General features: G+C 38.8%; 1 protein-coding gene across 2 annotated transcripts in view; it reads right to left on the reverse strand.

Moving 5' to 3' along the window:
* The window catches only part of jag2b (jagged canonical Notch ligand 2b), a 36,659-nt gene extending 12,925 nt beyond the window's left edge, over positions 1-23,734 (reverse strand). For both annotated transcript variants that reach the window (XM_041276323.1, XM_041276322.1), the window contains exons 1-8: positions 23,433-23,734; positions 22,466-22,786; positions 11,639-11,693; positions 6,788-7,042; positions 6,404-6,464; positions 1,251-1,381; positions 526-645; positions 273-386 (exon numbers count right to left, since the gene is read on the reverse strand). In XM_041276323.1, the coding sequence (XP_041132257.1) occupies positions 273-386; positions 526-645; positions 1,251-1,381; positions 6,404-6,464; positions 6,788-7,042; positions 11,639-11,693; positions 22,466-22,786; positions 23,433-23,501 (1,126 nt within the window). In that variant the 5' untranslated portion in view covers positions 23,502-23,734. The remainder of the gene's footprint in view (positions 1-272; positions 387-525; positions 646-1,250; positions 1,382-6,403; positions 6,465-6,787; positions 7,043-11,638; positions 11,694-22,465; positions 22,787-23,432) is intronic.
* Positions 23,735-24,871: the final 1,137 nt, after the last annotated feature.

The raw sequence follows: 24,871 nt of genomic DNA on the forward strand, positions 1-24,871 counted from the left end.
AACCAGGAGGAACCCCAGTTCAAATCACGGCTCAGCCACCGCCTCATTGTGTGACCCTGAGAAAGTCACTTAACCTCCTTGTGCTGTCTTTTGGGTGAGATGTCGTCGTGACTCTGCAGCTGATGCACAGTTCAGACACCCTAGTCCAAGTCACCTTGGATAAAGGTGTCTGCTAAATAAACAAATAATAATAATTTTTGTCTTAAAACAAAGCACACTTAGTTCAGCTAGTCAATGATCAGTAGCTAAAAGTTTGAAGGTAAAACACTTACCGTTGGCACAGGTTGGACCGTTCCACCCTGGGGGACAATGACATTCAAAGCCAGATGGGATTTCATGACAAGTGCCACCATTTGCACAAGGATTTGAGACACAAGCATGTTCAGCTGTAAAATTAAATATGAACATATAACAATACATTTGCACATAAGGAAAATAAATAAATGCAGGACTTTAATACAGACACAAACCTGCTTATATCAGCAATAAAACTCTTATTTACTTATAGCTTTTCTTCCTGCTTACCAATTTCACAGTTCTTGCCAGAATAGCCGTCCGGACAGACACACTTGTATTCATCAGGCTCCGTGTTCATGCAGGTCCCTCCATTAATGCAGGGGTGATGTGTACCACAGTAGTTGAGATCTTTAAAATTAGAAGACAGAAAAAAAAGCGATACAGTATATAGACAGGAGCAGTAACACAAAACCAAAAGTACCATTTCAGTTTAGAGACTAAAACAGATCAGTGCCGACTCCCCATTAAAAGCAGTTAATCTTTGCACAGCCTGTCATCACATTGCTCTTGGGGGGGTGGAAGGGCGGTAGAGAAAGCATGAACACACTCAGCAAGGGGCGATCTGAAAACCTCTGTGCAATACACTAACTTGCGATTTGGCAAACATTTCTACAGTACAGTGGATTTAAAATCAAAAACAGGACATCACGTGAAGACTATTTGATTGCACTGGAAGGAAAACACACAGTCCACAACAAAAATAATTTATTTATCTGAAGTTCAGACTGGAAAGCACTTTTTTGGTGTGGCCATAAAAAGTAGGATTCAAGTTTCAATGCACCTGCATATAAAATTAGCGAACATTTGATGGGATAAGCCACAAGCAGAAACAAATGTATAGTTCAGCATCCAAAAGCCACTTAAAAGGGTTGGTTAACAGTCAAAAGGTGTGCCTACTCAAGTAATAAAAACCTCAAACCCATGCAAGTGTGCCACGTTATGAGAATGCATACCTTTGTTGCACAGCAAGCCACCCCAGTTCTTCTCACAGGCACACTGCCAGGGCTTGACACAGGTTCCATGGACACAGCCAGGGTACGGGAGACAATCGTCGCAGAATTGTCCTTGCCACCCGTACTGGCAGCTGAAAAGAGAATGCATGGATGGAATCATTAGCTAATAACATAGAATCGGATCTCAACCCAGTGAACAACTTGCACTGGCTGTAGGCAGTGGATGTCAAAGGTTGCTTAGATCTCTACTATTTACATTTTTATACACTGTGCAAGTAACATATTTGTGAAATTCTTTTGACCTGAATAAAAATGGTCGTCACATACTGCCCGCTCCCACCCTCAAAATCAATACATTTCAAAAGTAATTGTTTACTTCATCCTACTGAACCAGAAGACACAAGGATCTCTTACTTGAAATAGGATTTGAGAATATAAATTAGACTGCCACTTAAGAACATGCTCTCCTGCTTCACCATCCTTCCCTCCCCTCACCCCAAAGGAGTTTTCAAATATTTTGAAGCAGTTGTAGTTAAAATGTTACTGGGAAGGTAGATGCTTAGGGGTTAGCAAATCTGTTGTTGCAGGGCAGCAGGCTGTTATTCCAAGCCCACGAGTGCTCAAAGTCACAGCTGTCTTGTCAATTCTCTCTGTGTTATTTTAAGCCACCTTTCCCACAGAAGTAGCCCATTATGCTCCAGCTGTTGAATGAAATGCAAGCTTCAAAACTGTGCCCAAGAAACATTTTCCAAATGCATGACTGGGACCACTGCTACTAGTCCTTCCCTTTCATAGGCACCGAATTCACCAACATTTAAAAAGAAAAGAAACTGGATATTTTAAGGACGGTATAACAAAAAACAAATACTCAGATTGCAAAAACACAACAACTTGAGGGGAGATACTGTATTTGATTTACAGCAATGCCCTGGCTTCCAGCACACAGCATGCAAGGCGTTCTGCCAATCCATAAATAACTTCAGTGATACTTCCAAAATAAAACTTTTTGAAAACAAGTGCTCCTTATCTTTATAAAAAGGTCTTTTCACATCTGCTAAATTACACCGAGCTGAAACTAACCAACCATAACAGCTCTGCAACTACTTTAATAGTAAAGCTGTGTGTAAACTGTTTAATGCTGCAGCTAAAAATACTCTGTTGCAGATCAGTCAGAGTAGTAATAACACCCTGTGACTACAGAGTTTTATAAAAAAGGAGAAATTCATCCCACCCACACCCAAATTAAATGAATGTTTAATAAACTGTGGCATGAAGTGCCCAGGTAAATCACTGGTGCAGAAGTAACTTGATAGCTTTTGAATGCTGTAAGCAATTGGTCACAGTCTTCATCCCAAAGCTAATCCTAATGTAGTATACTGCTGGCCTTTCCCAACCAACTGGGCAATTTATTCATCACCCCATGGTTTAAAAACAAAAACAACAAACATATCCAACAACACTATTCAGCATGCACATTCAAATACTGAAAATGATTATGTATAAGAATTTTTGGCTATGAACTTTACATTTTTCTAGGAGATTGAGATTTCCAAAGTCAATTAAAATATCTCTTTAAAATCAAGTGTGTAATTTTAATCCTACCCTGTACAGAAAATGCTACAGCAGGAGTAGGGCTCGAATTTTTCAGTTTTTATTTTCCAAATCTCTACCTCCCATTAAATGTTAATTAGTAGTTGTTAAGCTGTCTCTGCATCCTAATAAACTACTAATTAAAAAGGCTGGGTGCAAGATGTTTTTTTTATTTCCTACAAAATCAAAGACATTTGAAACAATGGACTTGCTATCAGTGTACACTGTACTGGGTATTTTATTCTGAAAAGAATGAAATGTGATTAGGATCAGCGACGAGCAATTCAAGTAATTGGGTCACGTCTGTTTGAAACAAATTAAGTGAAACAGAAATCAGGCTCAGTCAAGATATGAAGGTAAAAAACAACTGACATGGTTTTGTGATTAACAGCTTTTCCGAGTTTAAAATTAGGAAAACTGAATATGCTTGAAATAAGTTGATCAAAAATAAAATAAATAAAAACTTCGAGCCCCAAGTATGAGCAAATTTATTGAATACAGAAATTCAAGCAAAGTCCTGCTGTACTTCCAAAAGAAGTTACCAGTTTATTACAGAACAGGCTTGTACGACAGTATTAGCAACTTCATGCCCACGTGTCAACACTGCCTGATTATTCCCAGGAAAATTCAGCCTCTAAGCAGGGTGTTTTCAGTTTAAAACCCCTGTTTACAAGTCAAAACGGTTACTGCGTGGGATACTGGTTCAATTCTAGGGATTGTATGGAAGAGCAATCTGGGTCTTCCTGTCCAACAGGAAGTCTTGTTGCATCCTTGATTTGAACAGGTACTAAACATAACTGTTTCCATTTCCTCATGAAAAAACAACAACAACAACAACAACAACAAAGCATTATGTGTGTTTAACAGAACAAAATTCAGCCAACAGCAGATAGACTTTGACAGGATTCCAACATCTATGTGCGAAACGCTCAGGCTAGGATTCAGCATGTTAAGAATTCCAGTACAGATCACACGGTTTCTTAGGGTGCTGCGTATTTTACTGTGTCACTTTATATTCACTCCTTTCATTTTTAATGAACAGCTCAGTCATTAGACTTCCTGCTGGTGATAATCTGACCTCTCTAAAGGAAAAGTCCAGAACCTGTTCAGTGCACAGTAGTTAGATATCAGCGCTGTACTTTGACACACTTTTAAAAAAAAAGTTTCATTCAGCATGTGAAGACCAAATACACACTTGTATTCAGTTCTTTATTGTGCAATATGTGAAGCCCGGGAATTGACTAGTCACGGGTTACATGCTGAAAGACATAGAATAAAAAAAATAGACAAGGATGCCGTCAGTAGCCTAGTGCGTTTCACAACTGTTTGCAATCTTACAGTCCTTCCTATCACTGAATTAAGAGAATCCTCCACCTGACGCACTTCCAAAATGACAGCCAAAAAGACAAAGTGAATCAAAGGCACCGACATCTGTGACAGGGGCTACACTCATGACTGGGGCGGGGGGGGGGACTCGGTTCAGTGGAAAAACAGGCAACAGTTTGTGTGGAAGTGAACAGGATGGTGTCAAAACAGCACAGAACAATAGGTCTCTAATCAAGGTCCATCAACTTAGTACAGCAGTGGGAGGAGGGAAAATAAATAAATAAATAAAATAATTTACACCGGTTTCACTTGGCAGACAATGAATTCGACGACGTGACACTTATATCCTCCAACATAATGGGATTTATATTAAAATGGATAACTCTGCACCCCTCATTCTCATTTTACACTTGATCACCCACAGAAGGATTTGAGACCTGCTGTATGAAATCACCCTGCAACTGTTTAAATATCTGCGCACAAGGATATCCTCTGGTTTGAAATATTGTGGAATACAGGAAGCAACATCCAGCATGCCACTCAAGGGAATATTAAACGTTTACATGAATGCTAGAATTGACTTCCTCATTTAATACCAAATATAGAATAGTTTGTATTCAGTTTCTAAAACTGAAAGTCCTTCACACACACAAAACACTGTTACAGTTTTTTGCTGAAAAATTAATAAAAATTAGAAATCACAGCATTTTGTAACACGAATGTTTTAATACTTGCAAAAAAAGGCACATCCTAATTTGGCTGTGTCTGTAATCAACAAGTCACCAAGTTCAAAACAGGGCCGCATTTACCAACTTTAGCAGCAAAGACAGCTACGCAGGAGAGAGGAAGCAAGCGACAGGGTACATGTAAAAATAATGGTTACAGCTTGGCAGATCACCTGTCAAAGCATGTAGTGGTCAACTTTGTCCTTGTGACTAAAGCTCTGGCTCATTAAATCCAACTACAGTATATATTTCCAACCATTGTGGAGATACAGAAGCTCTCAAAAGAATGCACTGGAAACATCTCCATCTATTTCCTGCAATAGCCCATCTCTCACCTTAAATCTCATTCCCACATGAAAGCATTCCAGGAGCTATTTTTTGCCCAGACCTCATTAGTCAGTAAATAGCATGTATGTAGTTGTCTACAGTACAGTTCAAGTGTAACATTAACATATTCATTTTTGCACAAGTTACTGGAACCTAAATACTACAGACAAGCGTTCCTTAGCTTTGTTTATTACTGTTTTTTGCAGGGACCCATGTATATTGTTCTTCAAAACTTACATGAACAGTTGCCTTCAAAATTAAGACTTCCCTTAACTAAACAAGTACAGTATGTACAGAAATATTTTAGAATACTTAAAAAAAAAAAAAAAAAAAAAAAAAAAAAAAGACAACTGCTGTATAGCATATTGAGTGAATCACAGTTTCATTTAAAAAAACTCCATGCACATGTCTTAGTGAAATAAAGAATTACTGTAGAGTTTGAAATTGTATTGCGCTGTTTACAAAATAGAGCAGCTTTTAGCACAGGGTTTAATTGAAGCTTAAGTACTAGACTCCTAGCCCAGACTCCTGGCACCAACAGGCCTGCAGTCTCACACCCATCTGCTTTCCTCCCATTCTGCTACTTAAGGAAGCTGTCTTGTTTGTACCGGGTAAGCGAAAAGTGGCCATCTTCCAAGAGCCAAGAACGCGTGTTGCATTTAACAATGGCATTGCTTAGGAGTTTATACTTACTCAAAAGCTCCATGAAATCTGATCCCGCTCCCAAAAAGAAAAAAAAAAACCACTTAAATGCATTAAAGTCATACTCTGGTGCAACAGTCTCCTGCAGGTTGCCTTCAAATTAGATCCTAAACTTACTGATAAAAAGTCACTCAAAGTCACACAGAATTTAACTAGGACACTAATGTATTCATTATTCAAAGCATGGTCTGTATTAGGCTGTACTAGAAGTGATTTACACATGTCCCTAATGACCCCATGATGACCAGCACTATGGTTTCAAGATCCCATACCATGCGACTAATAACTTGTAAAATTGTTTTCTTATGCTTGGCTTAACCTAGTCTGCAAGAACAACTGCACTGGTTAATATCCAATCCAAATGCATTTTCCCAGCACGGAGGTAGCTAGCCGGAACCCCCCCCCCCCCCACCTTAACCGACATGTTTTAATAGCTTTACAAACAAAGCAACAGCAAGCAGGGGAGGGGCTTGACATGCTTACTTGCATTCGCCAGGTTGAGCACAGGATCCATGGAGCAGGTTGCAGCCTTGTTTGCAAATAGCTGTGAAACGAAATAGAGGCTGCCGGTTACAATTTGTACATCAGTTAGTGAACTCCACAAAAGACATAACAGACAATAGATATGCAAAAATAGACTTTTAAAATAAAACAAACCACAACACCCACAAGAATGTACTATACAATTAACACATCGATTTATTAAAAAAAAAAAAAAAAAAAAAGGGTGAATGTAGGCACTACAAAAAGTATTTAAGGGCATAACTGTCTGGGTCATAAATGCTAGTTCTTGTCAGAAGTCTGAGCTGCGAATCTCTGTAACTGAAACTTCTCTGTATCTTACTGCACGGACTGTATGGCAGTTACCTTGCACACAGTCTTCCCCCATCCAGCCTTCCATACAGGCCTTGTTCCCATTCTGATCACAAACAAAGTGACCAAAATAGTCATCTCTGGGTCGGCAGTGCTTGTTACACATAGAGCCGTAGTCATTCTCGCTGCATTTCACACGGATTTTGTACTGGAAACTTGCAGCTGGTCCATTGTGCTGAAATGTTTGGCTGTCTTCTCCAGGGTTGATCATCCCAGTGTGGACGTGACGTTCGATCAGCAGCTCAGGATCTAAAAGCACGAAGCAGGAAAAAAAAAAAAAAAAAAAAAAGGACAGAACATGGAGATCACAGTCCTGTTTATCTGCTCCCTCCATCCCCAGTCAAACTTGACATTATGCAAACAGTCTCCTACTTAAGATTTGAAAAAAACAGCCCCATTACAAAAATTAAGGGAGTAGCTCAGAACTGCACGAGTTTGATAAACTAATTTTAAGTTTCCCTGCTTTGTGCATTAACTTTGTAGGAAGTCCAGCTTAAAAAAAAAAAAAAAAAAAAAAAAAGGTTTGGGGGCCAAAGAGGAAATTCAAAACAAACAAATCTGAAGCACATCCCACCACACCCACAAACCAAGACAAACAGAAGCAACCCCGAAATGCTTCAGCCCCTGCTTCAAAGCTGCATGAACTGCACAGTCATGCATTCTATAAAACACGGCAAAACAAGGAGGCCCAAACCAGACCACCCTGGTGGTACGTTGTAGTAGCTGATCCCCATTCAAGACAAATCGCTCTTATTCTTATTTAAAAAGGGCTGCACTTACACTTGCTATGCTTAACCTCCTATTCTCCTTAGAAGCTGCAACAAAAGAGGGAGGCTCTCCCAGAGAAGTTGCGCTTGTTTATAGCTGCTATAGCCAGGGTTAGGGTTATTGCTCTTGGAGAATGAGAACACAAAAGGATACACCCCCTTTAAATATGATATACAGATTACCTTATAAAAAACAGTTCTGAGCGATTTATCACCATGTGAATACACATTTCAGCACAGTAAAAGCAAGAACTGATGTTACAATTCAAAGCATAATCTATCCTAAAAGCATGCAAGTGTGACGTGATTTAACAAAGAAGGGGTATGCAGACAGATTAAAAAGAATATAATAATAAAATGAGAAGCCGTTTACATTTTTAGAACATAAAGTATTATTAAAAGAAATAGTGCGGCATCTTCTGGTTTTTAATGGCTTGCCTTACAACATCAGACAAATTAAGGAACAGAAGGGTAACAAAAATAGCTCTGGTATCCCCGATAAAGAACAATGCTCCAAGTCACACAAATTCTTTATTGTATCTAAACAGAGGGGCCAGCATTCCCCAAAGCCCTTCCTGCAGAGTAAACATAAAATAACAGGCTTCTTCCGGCTCTGCGAGTGTGTTCCCACCAGCACGGACCATGTACTGTAGTGTAAACTAGCCATAAAAATCATCCCCTACAGATCCAATACATACATAACACTACATTTCACCAATGCGAAGACAGAAATTCAGTAACAAACACACAGATATTGTAGCTAAACTAGATAGTACGTGGCTTCTATGCTGCTCTAAAGTGAGTGTTATTGCGCACCAATGCACTTGCAGTTTAAACTGCATGTCTGGCTTTGTGTAATTATTCAGTAGTTTAGTAACATGTCCTACAGGGCAAACATTGTGGCCAGGCTTCACTCCAGCTCAAAAGTTGTGCAAGGCCTGGCGAGCACAAGTGACCTCACAAGGAGGTTCATCAACTGCATCAGCACATCCACATGCTCTATGCTGTAGTGCTGCAAACTCGCATCCCAGTGCCCCTCTCCTGTGTCTCAATCCATTGCCAAATGTTTGACACAGCAGAGATCCAGCCCCGACAGTAGCTAAAAAGAATTAAACCCAAAACCTCACACCTAACCAAAAGCACACATTCCAACTAGTGACCAAGCTGTGCACTGACCTCCTAATTGCCAGTGTTGAGGGCTCACGTACTGTAATAAAAGTATTTGTACTTCATGAGATTAGTAATTCCACACCACCCGGAAATGAAGTAGAGGACTCTTTTCATCAAGACGGACCTGTAGAATACAAGCCATTTTAGCACTGCACCTGCCTTGCTGGAGTTTTTGAAAATCTACAAAGCCTTGTCCTCCAATACAACCACTCAGAATACCATGCTAGTCCAAGTCTAATGCAACTGATCAGGTAAAAAGAGAGAGAGGCTGGCAAAATCGACAGTGTTCCAGAACAGGGATCTTCAATTAGTATGGATTATTCTTTTCTGCTGTAAATTGGTTTTATACCCATCATCCTAATTGCCTGCAAGAGCAGTAAAACGGGACCTAGCGATCCAGTGGGTTGGGCAGCAGTGTCTGTGGGGTCCTCATGTCATTTCCACCGGTCTGTACTTCAATCCCATTGACCCTCCAGTGGAGCCAGCCTAGGGCAGCTGACTCCACTAGCACCCAATAGCTTTACAGGATGCTACCATACCACTGGACTCTATGCAACAAGATAATATAAAACCATATAATTACACATGCTTATCCAACAATCACTTCAGCTCATCATCCCAAAGTTCACGCAAATCTAGAAATTATCTACACCGTCCTGAGAACGTCAGAGAAGACACTATCTGCTTTTGGTTATGCGGTTAAGGAATATGGAAATCACTGGTGGTTGCGGCTGTGAACTTTTCTAAATCTTATTATTGAAATTTCCTACCCTTAGGCAATGAATCTCGAACAATTGTGTGTGTTTGTTGGGTGGGTGGGGCTCGGGCTGGAGAAGAGGGTGTTGACGGGGGAGGTCATCTCAGTTTATCTTAATTTAACACAGTGCAACGGATTCAAGAACTTCAAACAACTTCTTAAATCGACACCGAAGTATTGCATAACTGAACCAAAAACATCACCCTTAACAAAATACTTTTGTTTGCAAGAAACATTCCACAAAAGAGTACTGCTGCTTAAAATACACAGAAACACAGCGTGTGATCTGCTGTTTGATCAACTGCGGTTTACTTTGAAATTCATTTAAAAACAAACAAAAACAAAAAAAAAACACCATTAACTTGGAAAAACAAAAAACTCACTTCCACTACAGTATGGTTCTTTTAGTAAGAATATCTCTGCAGTGTACAGTCTCTTATAGATCAAGGAGTGCAGTGGCTTAGAGAAACACCTAGTAGCACGTTACTCGCATTGATGATTCACCAGAAACCTAAATAAATCCTAAAACGAGATAACTCAAGCACATCAACTTAAGAACTCTTAAGAACTGGAACTTACATCACAGCTACCAATGGAGTAACTTGGCATGAGCTGGATTAAAATTAAGCCCTAAAAATCACAACTTTTTTACTACAGAGTTTAAAAAGATCACTAGAAACAGGAGAACCGAGAGGCATTTATCAGAATCGCGTGGCCTTTCAGAAGAACTACTCAATTACTGACCAGCTGCTGCTAAGAAAACACCTTGGTAACTTCATTTGAAGACACCTGCTTTGAGGCTATTTTAGGCCTGCATGCTAAACCTCTACTCTTACCCTCATTCCCATAATTTCTCCCACAGCACAATCTATAGTTATGCTGCATGTTTAAGGGCTCTTGCTTCCTGCATTATAGTTTTTTTTTTGTTTTTTTTTTTACATGGCCTAAGAAGCCAATTCTAGATCATTCTTTATATATATATATATATATATATATATATATATATATATATATATATATATATATATATATATATATATATATATATACACACACACACACACACACACACACACATCATTTTCAAGATCTTTAAAAGGGGGTTGGATCTGGAGAGGACATGATACAGACCGTGATAGATATTTAATATACTGTAGACATATTGCACATTGTCAATATCTTCTTTTTTGGCACGGTAACTGGTGATCTTAACAGAAAGAGAGGCACCATAACAGCATTGACCAAACGTCTAAAAGACTTAGACTGGCCATCTGCAAAGTAGTAAAGGGGTTAAGACGATCACAATTGTGCCTCAATGTAGACCCCCCCCCCCCCTTTGGAAAAGCAGCCCCATGCTGTGAGAATAAAAGATCCGGACACTAATTCCACCACCAAGACAAGATCAGGTTACAGCCTTGCTGCATGCACGGGGATATCAACACATGCTCACTAAACACGCTTATTCCCAGCTATTCCCACAGGCTTATTCCCAGCTATTGCAGGGTTTGAAACACCCACTTGTCATGCACCCAGTCCTTGGTTTCAGAACTTCCTTTGTTTAGGTTTGTAATTGAAATAATTTGATAAATATGCTCAGAAATGACCATGCCTATCACTGGTATTCATCGAGTCGCTAATGAGATTTCAAGGGTGGTATACATCTGAACAAAAAGATCTTAAAAGATACACTTAACTCACCACACACACACACACACACTTGGCCAATACACTGCGTAATCTGTTCGTATTTAAAGCTGTAGTTATGGCTTTTGGCAGCGGATGCTCTCTCTTTCAGTCCATTAAACATCTTTTGCACAACTAAATATTTCACTGCTCTATCTGTGGGCTGAATGGAATTTATCTACTCAAAGTCTGGACTCCTCTCTGCCTCCTAGTCTTTGTTTTCAAAAGCTCAGCCAATAAACCAGGTCCAATATGATCCCCCCTGCATGTCTTCCTTGTACTCATCACCTCTCCTGCTGCTGCCTCTTCAAAGTCCTTTTTCTCTATTTAGGCCGAGGCTCCTTCAACTTCCAGGATATTTAAACCTTTTAAATTATGCATATTTCCCCAATAAGGTATAGTGAAAATGAACACGGACGCAGCAGGTCACACTATTAAATTAATGAACAGGTTAAAATGGATACTTACTGCTGGTTGAAGTGTTGTCCCAATCCCAAGCTTCAACAATCAACGTGTATGCCCGCTGCAAAGACAAAGATAAAAAAAAAAAGTGAATAAATTTAGCAGTTTGTTCCACTAGAGAAGTATTCAAAAGTGAGGCATATTTAGTTTATCCTGAATCTAGCAGGTCTTCATTTAGATAATGACCTCAATATATATATATGTTTAAGTGTGAAAAACCACACCTACAGTATCTCTGACCTAGCATTTAACGGATACTGCTCATCGTCTTCGTCACTCTACCCCTAATGGTACGTGTCCTCTTCCACCACCCCCCGCCCCTATAGTATGAGCGATTGACATGGCATTTTAACATTCTTGCCAATGAGAAAGTCAAACTAGCAAAGTGAAAAATGCTCACTAAAACCAATGACAAAAATCTGTTGAAGCTCCAGTTACATTTACGGACTCGTTCCTGGTCTGTCTGAATGGAAACATGACAAAGAAAATCAGACACTACAACAGGCTTTATCATCCTATTGATTTTGTCATGAATTCTGGTGCTAGGAATACGCCAGTATATTAGCAATTCAATGCTGATTGAGACATCCTTAGTCTTTCTTACCGAGACACAGAACAAAATGAACAAATCTGCTGTGATTGTCTAGGATGCCGAACTACATGCGTGGAGAAAATTAAATCTCATCACTAGAACCAACAGTTTATTGCCTGACTCCATAGATACAGTACACTGGAGAAAACAAACTACTGTAGCTGTTCATATTTCAAGCAGCACAGAATAATATTTGGAAGCAAAAGTAATAAAAAAAAAAGCTACAAAAGCAGTTCATTAAGATATCACATTGAACACATGGACTGTGCATACAAAGCGTGTAACTGTATTTGTATGGGGTGGAGGGCTTCTAACTACGCTGTTAAACACACACTCCTAATTAATAAAAAAAAAAAAAATAATCAATCAATATTGGGTAATACACCGTCACCCCCCACACCGACTGAAGTGACCCTGGAGACTGGACAACAATGATGTTCTCATGCCTTAAGTCTCCACAGACACAATCAGGCATTGATTAGTTGGATTAATTTAAGTGACAGCTGCCCAAACACCCACAGACCACACAAATTTGGAAGAAAAAAAAAGTTCCACTGGAAATTCTTTAAATGCAAGATCTGCAAAGGGTGTTCCAAATTTCTGCAAACAACACTACAAAAAAAAGAAAAAAAAAAAAAGCCAAGGAAAAGGGTGGCCGGGCAGGCAAGCAGAGCAACTGCATATATTGTACGCCCAGAGTAGGACAAAAATCAACTTGTGCAACAGTGTATCATCCCAACTGATTAAGAGATTCTCTAGATGCACGTAACCTTCACACTGTAAAGCAAGTGCAGAAGGATATGACCACTGCATCCCGGTCGTAATAAGGTATTAGCATTATAATCAATGAATGCCACAATCATAGCCTAGCAACACGTAAGCTGCATTTATAATGATGGCAGATGACCTCCAGATGGTGGGAAGTATAATAGAATATCTTAAAAAAGGCACTTTAAAAAACCACCAAAACACACAAGCAAAGCAGTGGTACTGTACCATGGGAAAAAAGGCAGCAACAAGTGCAATTTTCTGCACAGTGTGAACTTAATAAGGATTACAAAGTTGAGTGCACCCATTAGCGGTTAACCAGCACTGCAAACTTTGAAGACTGCCCCCGGAGAACCTTACCAGGCTGGGAGATGCAAATGCAGACTCAAAACAGATATCATTAGACTGTACCCTCACCGATGACGGTTCCTTTTCTAATCTAGGACACAGCAACAGGGACCAAGCCAAGGCAATACACCCAGCCCCCCTCCCTCTTCAGAAATGGGGGTGTTTGTAATTGTTTAATATTAGAATTTGCTTAGTTTTAAAACACTTCTATTGCCTGTAATGATGCCAGGGTTAATCTCAGCATAGGAAGGAAAGGTGATGCATCTCCCTGTAGTGACTTATTACATCATGATCGATAGAGCAAATACCAGTCCCTGTCTTCCTTTCCCAAGGTTAAACCATCATTACTCTCCCTTATTCAATTTTTCTGCTCTAGGTTTTTTGGCAGCGTGCAGCCTCCTGTGCAAGCTAGCTCCCACCAGTATCAAATAACAGGACTTATCCCCTGCAAGCCACAGAAGGAGGCTTGAATGTTGCAGTCTTGCAGATGTTCCACACAGCCTTTTCTTTACTCCCCCTTCCCACTGATGAACTCATGTCAGGTCCCCAATACGTCACACTGTTCTAATTCATCAGAAATCACCACAGGTCATTGAACTTATCAGAAGAAGGACAAGCTTCTCACCATCACTTCTGATAAAGAAGGGTTGCTACTATCAGTGTGAATGTAAAGCAGACAGCAATTCGAGACAGGGCTGTCTCTCAAGACAGAGTCACACAGTCACTTAACATGGTGTTGAATAATCCACACTTAGATTGGGCAACTCCAAATATAAGTATTCATGGAACTTGTTAAGCTTTAGACCTATGCCTGCCCATTCAAGGAGTTAACAGTTCATTTTATTTCTAATTCATTGTACATGTTCAGTTAACTGTTACCATGACTGCAGTGGACTGTCCATATCCTCCAACATGGCACAATGCATCTATGAGGATCTAGAGAATTACAAAAATAATAATAACGAAAAGTGGTCTAAAATAAAACATCCTTTTAGGCACAGGATGCTTTTCAGGGATTGCTAGTCACCTATTTGTACACGAGAATGATTCAGCCTATTCTTCTCTCTCCAGACACCCATGTATGTAAGAGAGACAATTGTTCTTGCATGCCTTTCAACAGTTTATTTTAAACATCCTGACTCAATTTGGTTACACAATGCAGAGAGAGGCAGTGGGTTTTCTCTGAGGTTTGTATACACGAAAGGCTGGCCAGTGAGACAAAACAAAAGATGCAGCAAAAACATTAGTGCTACTGGCAATAAGCCATCACTATAATACCTGGCTTCCCCTCATTCTTCCAAGTTGCACAGAACAAACTTCTTTTCTAAACTGATTCAATAAAAATAATCAAAACTGTGTGCAATAGCATTCACTGTAAAGATTGACACAGCAATGGGGAATAAACCAAAATTCATTCAATGGTCTTCTATTATCAGTCCTTTCCACAATGAACCATCGTCAGATCTTGCAGCATTTTTGTATTTGTCTAAAAACATTTCAACATCTCTGCATTTGTATATGCAAGAATGCCTGCAAGAAAATGAACAAAAGGGATAATGCAGATAAGGTTGACCTTTCTGTCTCTCACATGGGAACAGCATAATTTGCACAAGCCCCCCACCCCACCCTACCAGCAGACAAGAACAGAGAGAATCCCAATACCAGCTAGCCAGTCAACCAGCACAGCCATGTCTAAAAGACAGGCAAGTCTAGACTTGGGTCTCGGGACATGCAGCATATGGAAAGATGACCCTCCTGGGCAGAGGTCATATCTATTGAAAGGTAGAAGAATGGTTCTCAAAGATCAAACAACTGTGATGGGACGTTCTATACCCACTGTATTAAAGGCCTTCAGTCAGGTGCTGAATGGGCAGTGTCTCTTTACACCCACCGAATACTAAGAATCTCTTCGACAGGAGCCACAAGACATCGAAAGCTTTATAATTCTACCAGGTTTCCTTTTTCTTCCTCAAAAAAAAAAAAAAAAAAAAAAAAAAAGTCAAGTCATTTCACCTGCTACAGTAAACCTTACCAAAACTATATGTATTAACACCTGCGTAGTAACCAACACAGAATTTTCAAATCTGACTTCTCTTCCCAAAACAGATACATTTCAAAGTCTGAAAAACAACTTATGCCGGATACTTAAGTCTACGAGTAAGGAGTTTAATTGTTATTTCAAGCAAAAGCCAACTCTAAAAGATGCTGCACAGTATATAATCCCTGGTTTAGAGCCAAAGATCCATTTGCTGGATTTAGATGGACATTAAAAGTGGGCTTGGAGTCTGCTAGGCAAGTTAGATACAGTAGCTTTATGTTGAATTGACTACGAACTCTAACAAACGCAGTTCCACCTACTTGACAACAGTGGTAGAGGAGTATGGGTAAGTCTATGAGTGGTGTCAGGATCAGCTAGTATCTCCTTTTACCGGAGAACATCCTTGTTACTTTAATTAGCCTTCAGCAGGCTCAAATAGACCAGAACCTTTGTCCTTCCTAGGAACAGAATCTACACTCACAGATCTAGAAAATGTTGGCTTTTCTTTGAGATGATCAAATTTAACAATAAGTCTGTTCCTCCCAATCTTATATGGACATGTAGTGTATGAATTAAGTTTTTTTTTTTTTTTTTTTTTTTTAAATGTATGCTCACTCCACTGCAATTCTTTCTTGCCATGTAAAATAGACAATAGCAGCACAAGTCATTGTTTTGAAAGGCACATTGATAAAGGAGTTAGAGGGATGACAAGCTCGTCTTTTTAAAAAAAAAAAAAAAAAAAGCTTTTACGCTCCACAGGCCAAAGGGTTCGGCCAACAACATGGCCCAGGATCGTGCAGCTTCAGAATACCAGAGCAACCTTTTAATGTACTCCTGTAAAACCTACAGAGCAGCATATGCAATACAGGATCAGATTTCTGCAAGATCTATATTTAAACTGCTTGCTCTGAAGAGATGTGGCTAATCTCCTCAAGGGATTTCATTTTGCAACCAACGCGAGTAGGAATAAATCATCTTGTATGGCAATGCATGGGTGTGTAGAGGACAGTCTGAATGGCAAGAAAACAGCATTTTAATATTTAGGAGAAAGCTTTTTTGATGGTTGAGCAAGAACAGATCACTGGCATTTGTTGACTGGCAAAAACTGCAGTAAACAATTACCAGTGTGTTGATTATAACAGCTTAGAAGCATGACAGGTCAAAGGTTAAAAATCCTTTATACAACAGGTTAGAGGGCAAATCAAGAGGACACCAATTGAGCATGTGACCTGTCAGCATATCATTTGAAACTGCCACAACAGAATCCATTATATTACCAAAAATAAATAACACATTTAAATAATGTGTGACCCAAGGACAAGTTCTAGGGTGGATATGACAGACTCCGGTCAGTCAGTTAATTCATTGAACACATTTTATTTGTTCTGTTGGTAAGCATTCTTTACCCTGCCGTTGCTATGGCAACAACAAAATTAGCATAACACATAAACAAACTGCTCCCTAGAAGCTGATTGATTGATATGGTCAAACAGGAGCGAGAAGGTTTCAGCTGGCCACTGAATGCAGAACAGCACTTTCCCACACAGACTCACACTCACCAAGATCTATACAAAAGCCATCAGGGGTTCCTACAGTACATTATAATAATTACATAAACAGTTTAGAATTATTCTGACAACAGTAATAACGAACTGCTACCCTTTCATTTCAAGAGACTAGAGCCAAAATTGCTGTCACACTTTCTGGTTTTAATGTTGACATGCTTATATTTATTTCTTTGTTTCTGTTTTAAAAAAAAAAAAAACACAGTTCAGGAAGGCATATGTTTGACTTTTAAAAAAAAGAACATTGATGAAATTAATTTGCTGTATGACATGCCAAATAGCAAAATATATTGTTTGCATGAAATGTCACTGGCCGAAGGGTTTCTTTGTGGTGGAGATGGGGATTTTAGTTTATTTTAATTTATATTATATAATAAAAACAAATGATATATTACTCCTCTATAAACTCCAAGGCTTTGGGTCTAGATATTGCTTTGTACTTTGGGTGGTTAATTCCGTGCTCTGTTATAATTAAAAAAAAAAGAAAAAAGAGGTTCAAAGAGCCAAGTGGCAATTAAACAAGCAATGTAATAATGCACTTTAATTATGTCTCTGAACAGCTGAACACCTGCATGCATTTCATCGTATTGCTGCTTGGAAAGATTAAAAAACACACACATGCCTGGTTCAAATCTGAGAGACATCAAAACATGCATGAACTGCCCAGACAATCAACATGAAATCATCAACAATCAAACTTATTAAATATAAACTTCAAAATATTAGTTCAATTTTACACCACCAAAAAAACCTCTAACCTGCATTTTGCCTGTTAATTCCAGTCCCCTCTCTAGGCCTTATTAAATGCATCAAGCTGCACTTGTCCCAGCTGCAAATCACCCCACTTCTCATAAGATGGAATAACAGTCAATTATAAATTAGTCAATACAATTGCATTCACCTCCACGCAGCTGCAGGGCATCAATCCAATGCATTAAGCCTAATAAGAGCTCTGTGCCCGGAAACCAGTAAAAAAAACATATGTTCAGGATTTTATTTGTCTGAATATATTTTTATAGTATTGGTGCTTACTCATTACCACCAGGCTAGCTACCACAATATGGGAAACTGCTAATGGCGAGGGTATAAAACATTTTGAACCCATAAAATACACTGGCAAGAACTGGCCAGCATTAAAACGTAAATCTATCTTATGACTTACTGACTAAGAGAAAAAAATAAAGCCAGAATTGAATCCCAAGCAAATGCTCATAGTGGAGTGTCATTTATAGAAGATACGAGCAAGTTAAAACAAGAGGATCTGTCAAACAGAAGCACACCTTCTTTAAAAACATGAAGAATCCAACAGAATTGTCTGTTGACAAAATAGACAATTAAAATGAAAATGTACACACAGCGTTTTCCACACTTTGACTTGATATTCACTGCCTTTGCAAGTAAAATGTCACACGTCATTGGTTACAACACTTCTGTGTGTGTTTTTGAATACATTTGCATACACTGTCACAATAAATGGCAATACACTCTGTACTACACATTCAGAATTTGACCTTTTACCAAATCAAAACCTCTTATTTACAAACTACAGCAAGTAGAGAACAGATCCAAAAATATCTGCCCCATAATCTACGCCTCCAGTGTTTGACTAAAGCGATCCTTTAAAATAAAGTGGATCTTTCATTACTGTACATGGGAAGTACTCCCAAATAACCCTGGAGATAAACAGAACCAAAAAATAAGAGTTTATTGAACTCAGAAACACAATGCTTGCTTCTGTAAGATGCAGACTGCATGCAAAACCGTGTGTTTTGTTACTAAGCTGATAAGCATGCAAAGAAATTAGATATCAATCCTTAGATTTGTATTATAAAATTAGAGAATTTATTAAATACATTCCAGTTTAAAAAAAGGGGAAGGGCATTTGTTTGCTTATTGTCTACATGAAAATACAACTGTAGGACTTAATGCCACCTGACCTAACAAATCCAAGGAGAAAAAGCATCCTTTTACAATAGTTGTATACAAATGATAACAAAAGAAAGCTGTGTTAAGGCTACCAAAACTATTAAAAAAAAAATCAGACTTTGAAAGAAATAGATGACATGTGTCTCCCCCCCCACCCCACTCCAATACTCATTAAATCAATACTTTGAATCATTATACCCTGCACCCAGAAACATTGCCCCAGGTGAAAACTGAATAAAGTAGCCTCTTTCTGAAATGCCAGGCCAGGGGGGCATATAATTGGCTACTAAAGGGCTATTAAGTGGTTTCCTAGCAACCCTCCAATCAAGTATGACTGAAGCTGTCATTTAGCCTTGAAGTACTGTGCCTGCTCCATCTAATGGAAGGTTTGAACTGCCATAAACAGCGCAATTTCACCACAGATGAAGTGCTCACTGAGGATACTCAGCTTAGTCTTGTTTCCATTTTCAGACAATACAGAAAGGTTCAGAAGCTTGGTTACTTAAGCAGTGCTGATTTCTCCTGATTTGCATTAAACTAGCTGCAGTACATTTTAAGAGGGACAATCACATTAGCTTCCAGAGAGATGTGCATTTTAAAATGTACTCTTGCCGAGTTACCCAAAGCGTTCCCAACATATCATATTAACTGTTAAACACCACTACACAATGCATGATTGCAGACGATAGTTAGCATGTGCTTTTACGGTCATACCTCACTGCCAGAGACCTAGAAGACTAAATGGGTTCAGCTCTGCAATAAATGCAGTTGGTTCAGTGAATTACAGTAGTAGTAAGCATAACTTGTGGATAACACTTAACACAATCCTAAACGGCTGGAACTATAGGTTGTCTCCAGATATATTATTGGGTTATGGAGAGGGAGGGATTTACTTTGGACAGCCTGAACCTTGAGTATTGGAAAACAATGTATGCAGAAACACACATGTTCCCAACCAACATACCATTACAAAGTGTCTGTGCCACAAAAAGGTCCATGGTTAGTTAATTAGCAAGGGCATTCATCAATTAAAACAATATAACAATTCAAATGGCTTCCAAAGTATTTGCTAGTTATGGTAAAAATAGAATCCTGTGTCTGACAGTCAGGCAGTCCACTGGTAAGCAAGCCTTGCGTTATACCGCAGACTAAGGGCACAGTCCGGGGGTTAACAACAGGTGGCAGGCCCCTAGTCTCTGTGCAGTGTAGCATATCTCTTTACAATAAACTCTAGATTCAGTTACAAGGAACACGCTTCACAAGTTTATTGCAGTAAACGGCAACTTTCCAGCAGCTATTTCATTAACTCTGGAACAAAGCCTTGAACAGCAGAGCATATCATTGTGAATATTTAATACAGCCTTTCATGATAAACTCCTTTTATAAAAAAAAAAAAAAAAAAGAAGAAGATGATGCTGGCTGATCGCTGCTTCATAATTCATTTAATTTCATGGTACGCAAAAGAAAACTGATCACTTTCTGGAGATAAACCACCGCAAATCCCCATCTGTTTGCAGTCATCTCAGCCCACTTTATTATTGATTTATTGAAGACAAATCAAAAGAAAAAAGGTAAAAATCTGATTACAAACTAACAGAAGATTTTTTCTTTGAACAAATTAAAAAGGACTAAGATTCCGCTTTGGTTATACATTAACTTAATGCTCAGCTTTTGCAAAGGCAAGAACCAAAGATGGTGCTTTGTTACCAATAACAGAATTGTTTAACAAACTGTCAACAGACTCTCAAATAACCAATTCCAAATGAGCGCCAGTGAACACACTATGGGGGCCGTATCCCTTTACTTTGCTTACTCAGGCTGTAACCCAGATCTGTAAACAAATACTTCCATATACTGAACATGCAAATGCACCACATGAACAATAAAGCACCTTGATGGACGGAGATCACCAATATTATCTTGTCCGAGGATGACAATACATTCATTTTCTAATATCCCAAATCTTTAAAAATCAAACGATAACACCCAACAAAAACATGTCATACCTGTATCTCCTAGATAAGACAAACCTTAGTTTGTTTGTTCTAAACTGGCAAACAAACATTCAGTCCATTTTGGTAGATTAGTCAGAATGATTTACCAATGTCCACCAATGCACTAATCTAAAATGAGCTCTTACAAATTTGCTTAGAAAATAGTTCCATTTTTAGCTCCCTCCCCAAAGGGCACCAGCATGTATTTGTTAACACACAGGCTCTTTGACAACAGTGTTACCTAAAGATGATGAACCGAAACACTGACCCACCAACCCTTAACTAGAAAGCACTGGCCTTCAGATTGTTTTTTCAACCAGGTTGTTTAGTTTGTTAAAAGGAAGAAAGGCACTTTACTTTCCGGGAACAAGCCTAGTCTAGTTAAATGCAGCCTTAAGTAAGTCATCTCGCTGTTTCTGCTGGTCTTCCTGTCAGGAGAGCATTTTTCCATTAGCCAAGGCTATACAGTTTCCTCTCAAACAGAAACATAGGATACAAAAACCCTGCCATTGGGATGGTATTGATTGTTCTAGTTTTGCAAGGTAAAGCTCCTCTCCCATTTCTATCATTATATCCCCCCCATAAAAAAAATAGTTTTTATAAACACAGATATTTAATAATGTTTCTATATAAGATATTACATTTGAGACATACAACTGTAAATTATTTAAGTTTCTCTCGTTATAAACAAACACAACTGGGGTATTAACAACATTACATTTCTTTACCAAATTAAAAGCACAGAATATTCGGGGGTTAATAATAATTTTAAAAAGTTACAATAGAAACGACTGACAACTGTCCTCACTGACTACAAATCTGGTGACCTCATGACTCTTACAACCACTGCAAAGCTGCTGCGGTCCAATCACAATCAGCACGCGCACCCCTCCTCCCACCCGAATGGGCAGTCGCGCGCTCTTCCACTTTACAGCGCATCACAACTGCGCATCACAACTGCACACACGTTTGAAGTTTGCTTAACCTGCATTCGCCGATCATAATTTTGCTAACCTAACTCAGAAGTGCAACCGTCTGTTTGACATTCACATTATTTTATAACCAGTATACAGTGCACTTGACTGGGACATCTAGCAAGCAAGACTGAGTATGCCACTGATCCCGAACGGATCGCAAAATGCAGGTAACCTTTAAAAACTTCGATCCCTGTTAGCACGAATCTTTAGCTGCTTAAATGTTACTTTATACATGATTAGTGTAATAGTGGACTGTGAAACCACCTAAAGTGTAGCCTAGTACCGCATCCCTTCCCTAATGCTGTATTATGAGGAGTGTTTTCAGACTGTTGAACAGAAGTGAAGAGGCAGTATTAGGCTACAGCCAATGTAACTAGAATCTGCATTTGATCTGGACAACACGCACAATGCACAGTGTGTAAGCAATTGTTTTAATTGCAGGTACTGTAATGTGAACACTTGCATGCCCCCTGCGTGTCAGTATTCTCCCCCGCAGAGTGCGTTTAACCCATTGGATATAGCTACAATATAATGCAAAATTACTGACATCAAACACTGCTTGTGTTCAATAAATAAACACACACACATACAGTAACTTTAAAAATGAGATCAAAACAAAACCTACCGGCCAAGAAAACTGGAAAGGTATAACCACCTTGCCAGCCTCGTCGAGCCTGTTCTGCATGTTCTTAGTAGTACTCGTAAAAAAGAAAGTATTTCCACCGAGAACGTTCGTAGATCCAGCTCCGAAGGTGCACGAGCCCGTGGTAGCGACCTTCGCCTGGTATTCCTTCAAACATATTTTAAAGTAAGTATCGCATTCATCCCGGGTGCAGCGCAGGTCTGCGTTTCTGGGACCGTCACAGCAGTCCCCGTTGGACAATTCACCGTTTACATTCTGCACGGAGACCAACTGAAGCTCGAAATAGCCCGAGGACTGGGACACCTAAAATACATTTAAAATATGGAAAATGATCAGAACTAAAATTAAGAACCGCAAGCATATAAATCAGAAACAAATGCTATTTAAAAATCGGGTGTAAAAATTTTTTAATTGTTATATATATATATATATATATATATATATATATATCTATATATATATATATAGATATATATATATATATATTTGACAACTGTTTTGAAACAGTTCTTTCTCAAAGTGTGCATGACAGCGGGAAACAGTTTTTTTTTGCTGCACAACTAATATTGAATACAACTATCTTAAAAAAATGAATGCAAAACAAACAAATAATTAATCAGTGTGAATCGGTTTCACATTGTGTTACACTGCAAAACCTCGTGAAACATGCAAGTCTGACTTTAACCTTTAAATTGATAGATAGCATTACAAGATAATATGGTTAAAACAGGTGACGTCTACACAATTCAATGAAGAATACAATTCCCCTAATTACATTAATTTTTAAAAATGAAGAATAAGTACGATTAGTGCACACACACACACACACACACACACACACACACACACACACACACACACACACACTTATTGCACTAATTAGTAAATTACAGAAAGTTTGATTTGCACGCAATTTTCATTAGTTTAAAGAACAAATACATGCCCTTACCTGGGTCCACAACGACAGCACCAGGCACAGTATTACAAAGCAATTAGTAATCCTCAGGAAATCCCTCATGCCTCCGTTTAATTAATAGATCATGAGAAATAAATGAAATGACGCAGCCGTTGACCGGCGAGAAGATCCTCCGATCCTTGCATGCAAGATTCACAAAGGCGAGCTGTTCCTAGTACTATCTTTCCAAATGGCTGAGGCACATTGATGTTAATTGAAGAAACCCCCGAGTAACAGTGATGGTCCAGATTGAACTAAAACACGCACGCTCTCTCCGTCAAATCGCTCCACAGCAACTGATAGGTTTCGCAGGGAAGTGAGAGAAGTGGAGAGGCTGCTGATTGGCAGCTGAATTGGCCATTCACAGGCTAATGTATTCCTGCATAATTAGTAGACTCTATAAGCCAACCAAAAAACACGTGGGCGTTTCTGCTTGCATAGCCTCGGGTCTTTGTGTAAAGTCATGAGTTATTTTATTAAAGGCAATTAAATTGAAGGACTAAATTATTCCACGAGTTTAGGGCTGCGTGCGTTCGCTTTGCTTTGCACGGTGCATGGCTCTCACCCTGCTAATGTGCACACGCACGCAATCCCAGATTAAGTTATATTAAACCTCAACAGAATATAGCCAGTGGTTTATATTCCTTTCCAAAAATAAGAGGAATCTGATTTATAAAGTAAGGGTACATTTATCGGTAAGCATTATTTGTTGTCCACTTTTATACAATTTGGACGTGAAAATATTGTCAATTTAACGAATTATAAAAATTCAAATATTTAAAAAATCCGTACAGTATATTATTAAAAACAACAATGCACGCAGGCATATTTTTCAATGCCACCGGTACATGCCACCAACAGGTATTGGTGCATTTAGTTTCTCCCGCATGGCTGTATTGGAAAACGTGAATAAGAGTCGTTAGACAGTGTTATATCGTTGTTGTTCCCATAACCATATTCTTTTTTTTCATTTAAATTTCGGATTTAAATGTCAACCCTTTAGATGTCAAACCTTTTAACTAAATCGTGTATCCCAATACAAACGTGGTTGTGTACGGGTTAGGCTCACCCTCTCCTATGTGTAATAACTTATAAGAAATCCAATATAGGTGTGGTGCAGTGACCATTTGTATAGTACATTACATTACCGCATAAAAACTAGACCTGGAATACAATACCCAGTTCATTTAGCAAAACTATATATGTCGACTAACACTGATGAAGTAACTAAAATTCATCTATCTCTGACATAAAGCTAACTACAGGTGCAAAAACCATTGAATAGTAAATTATAGAGTTCGTATGTGTTGGTAAATGACATTCGCTATAATATTTTAAGTACCGGTCATTTAAAATTGTAAATGTATATGGAAATTATGCCCAATATGAACTTGGATATACCTTTAAAAAAAAAAAGTTAAGCTGCAAATAAA

The sequence above is a fragment of the Polyodon spathula genome, chromosome 17 (genome assembly GCF_017654505.1).
Source record: "Polyodon spathula isolate WHYD16114869_AA chromosome 17, ASM1765450v1, whole genome shotgun sequence".
Taxonomy (NCBI): Eukaryota; Metazoa; Chordata; class Actinopteri; order Acipenseriformes; family Polyodontidae; genus Polyodon; species Polyodon spathula.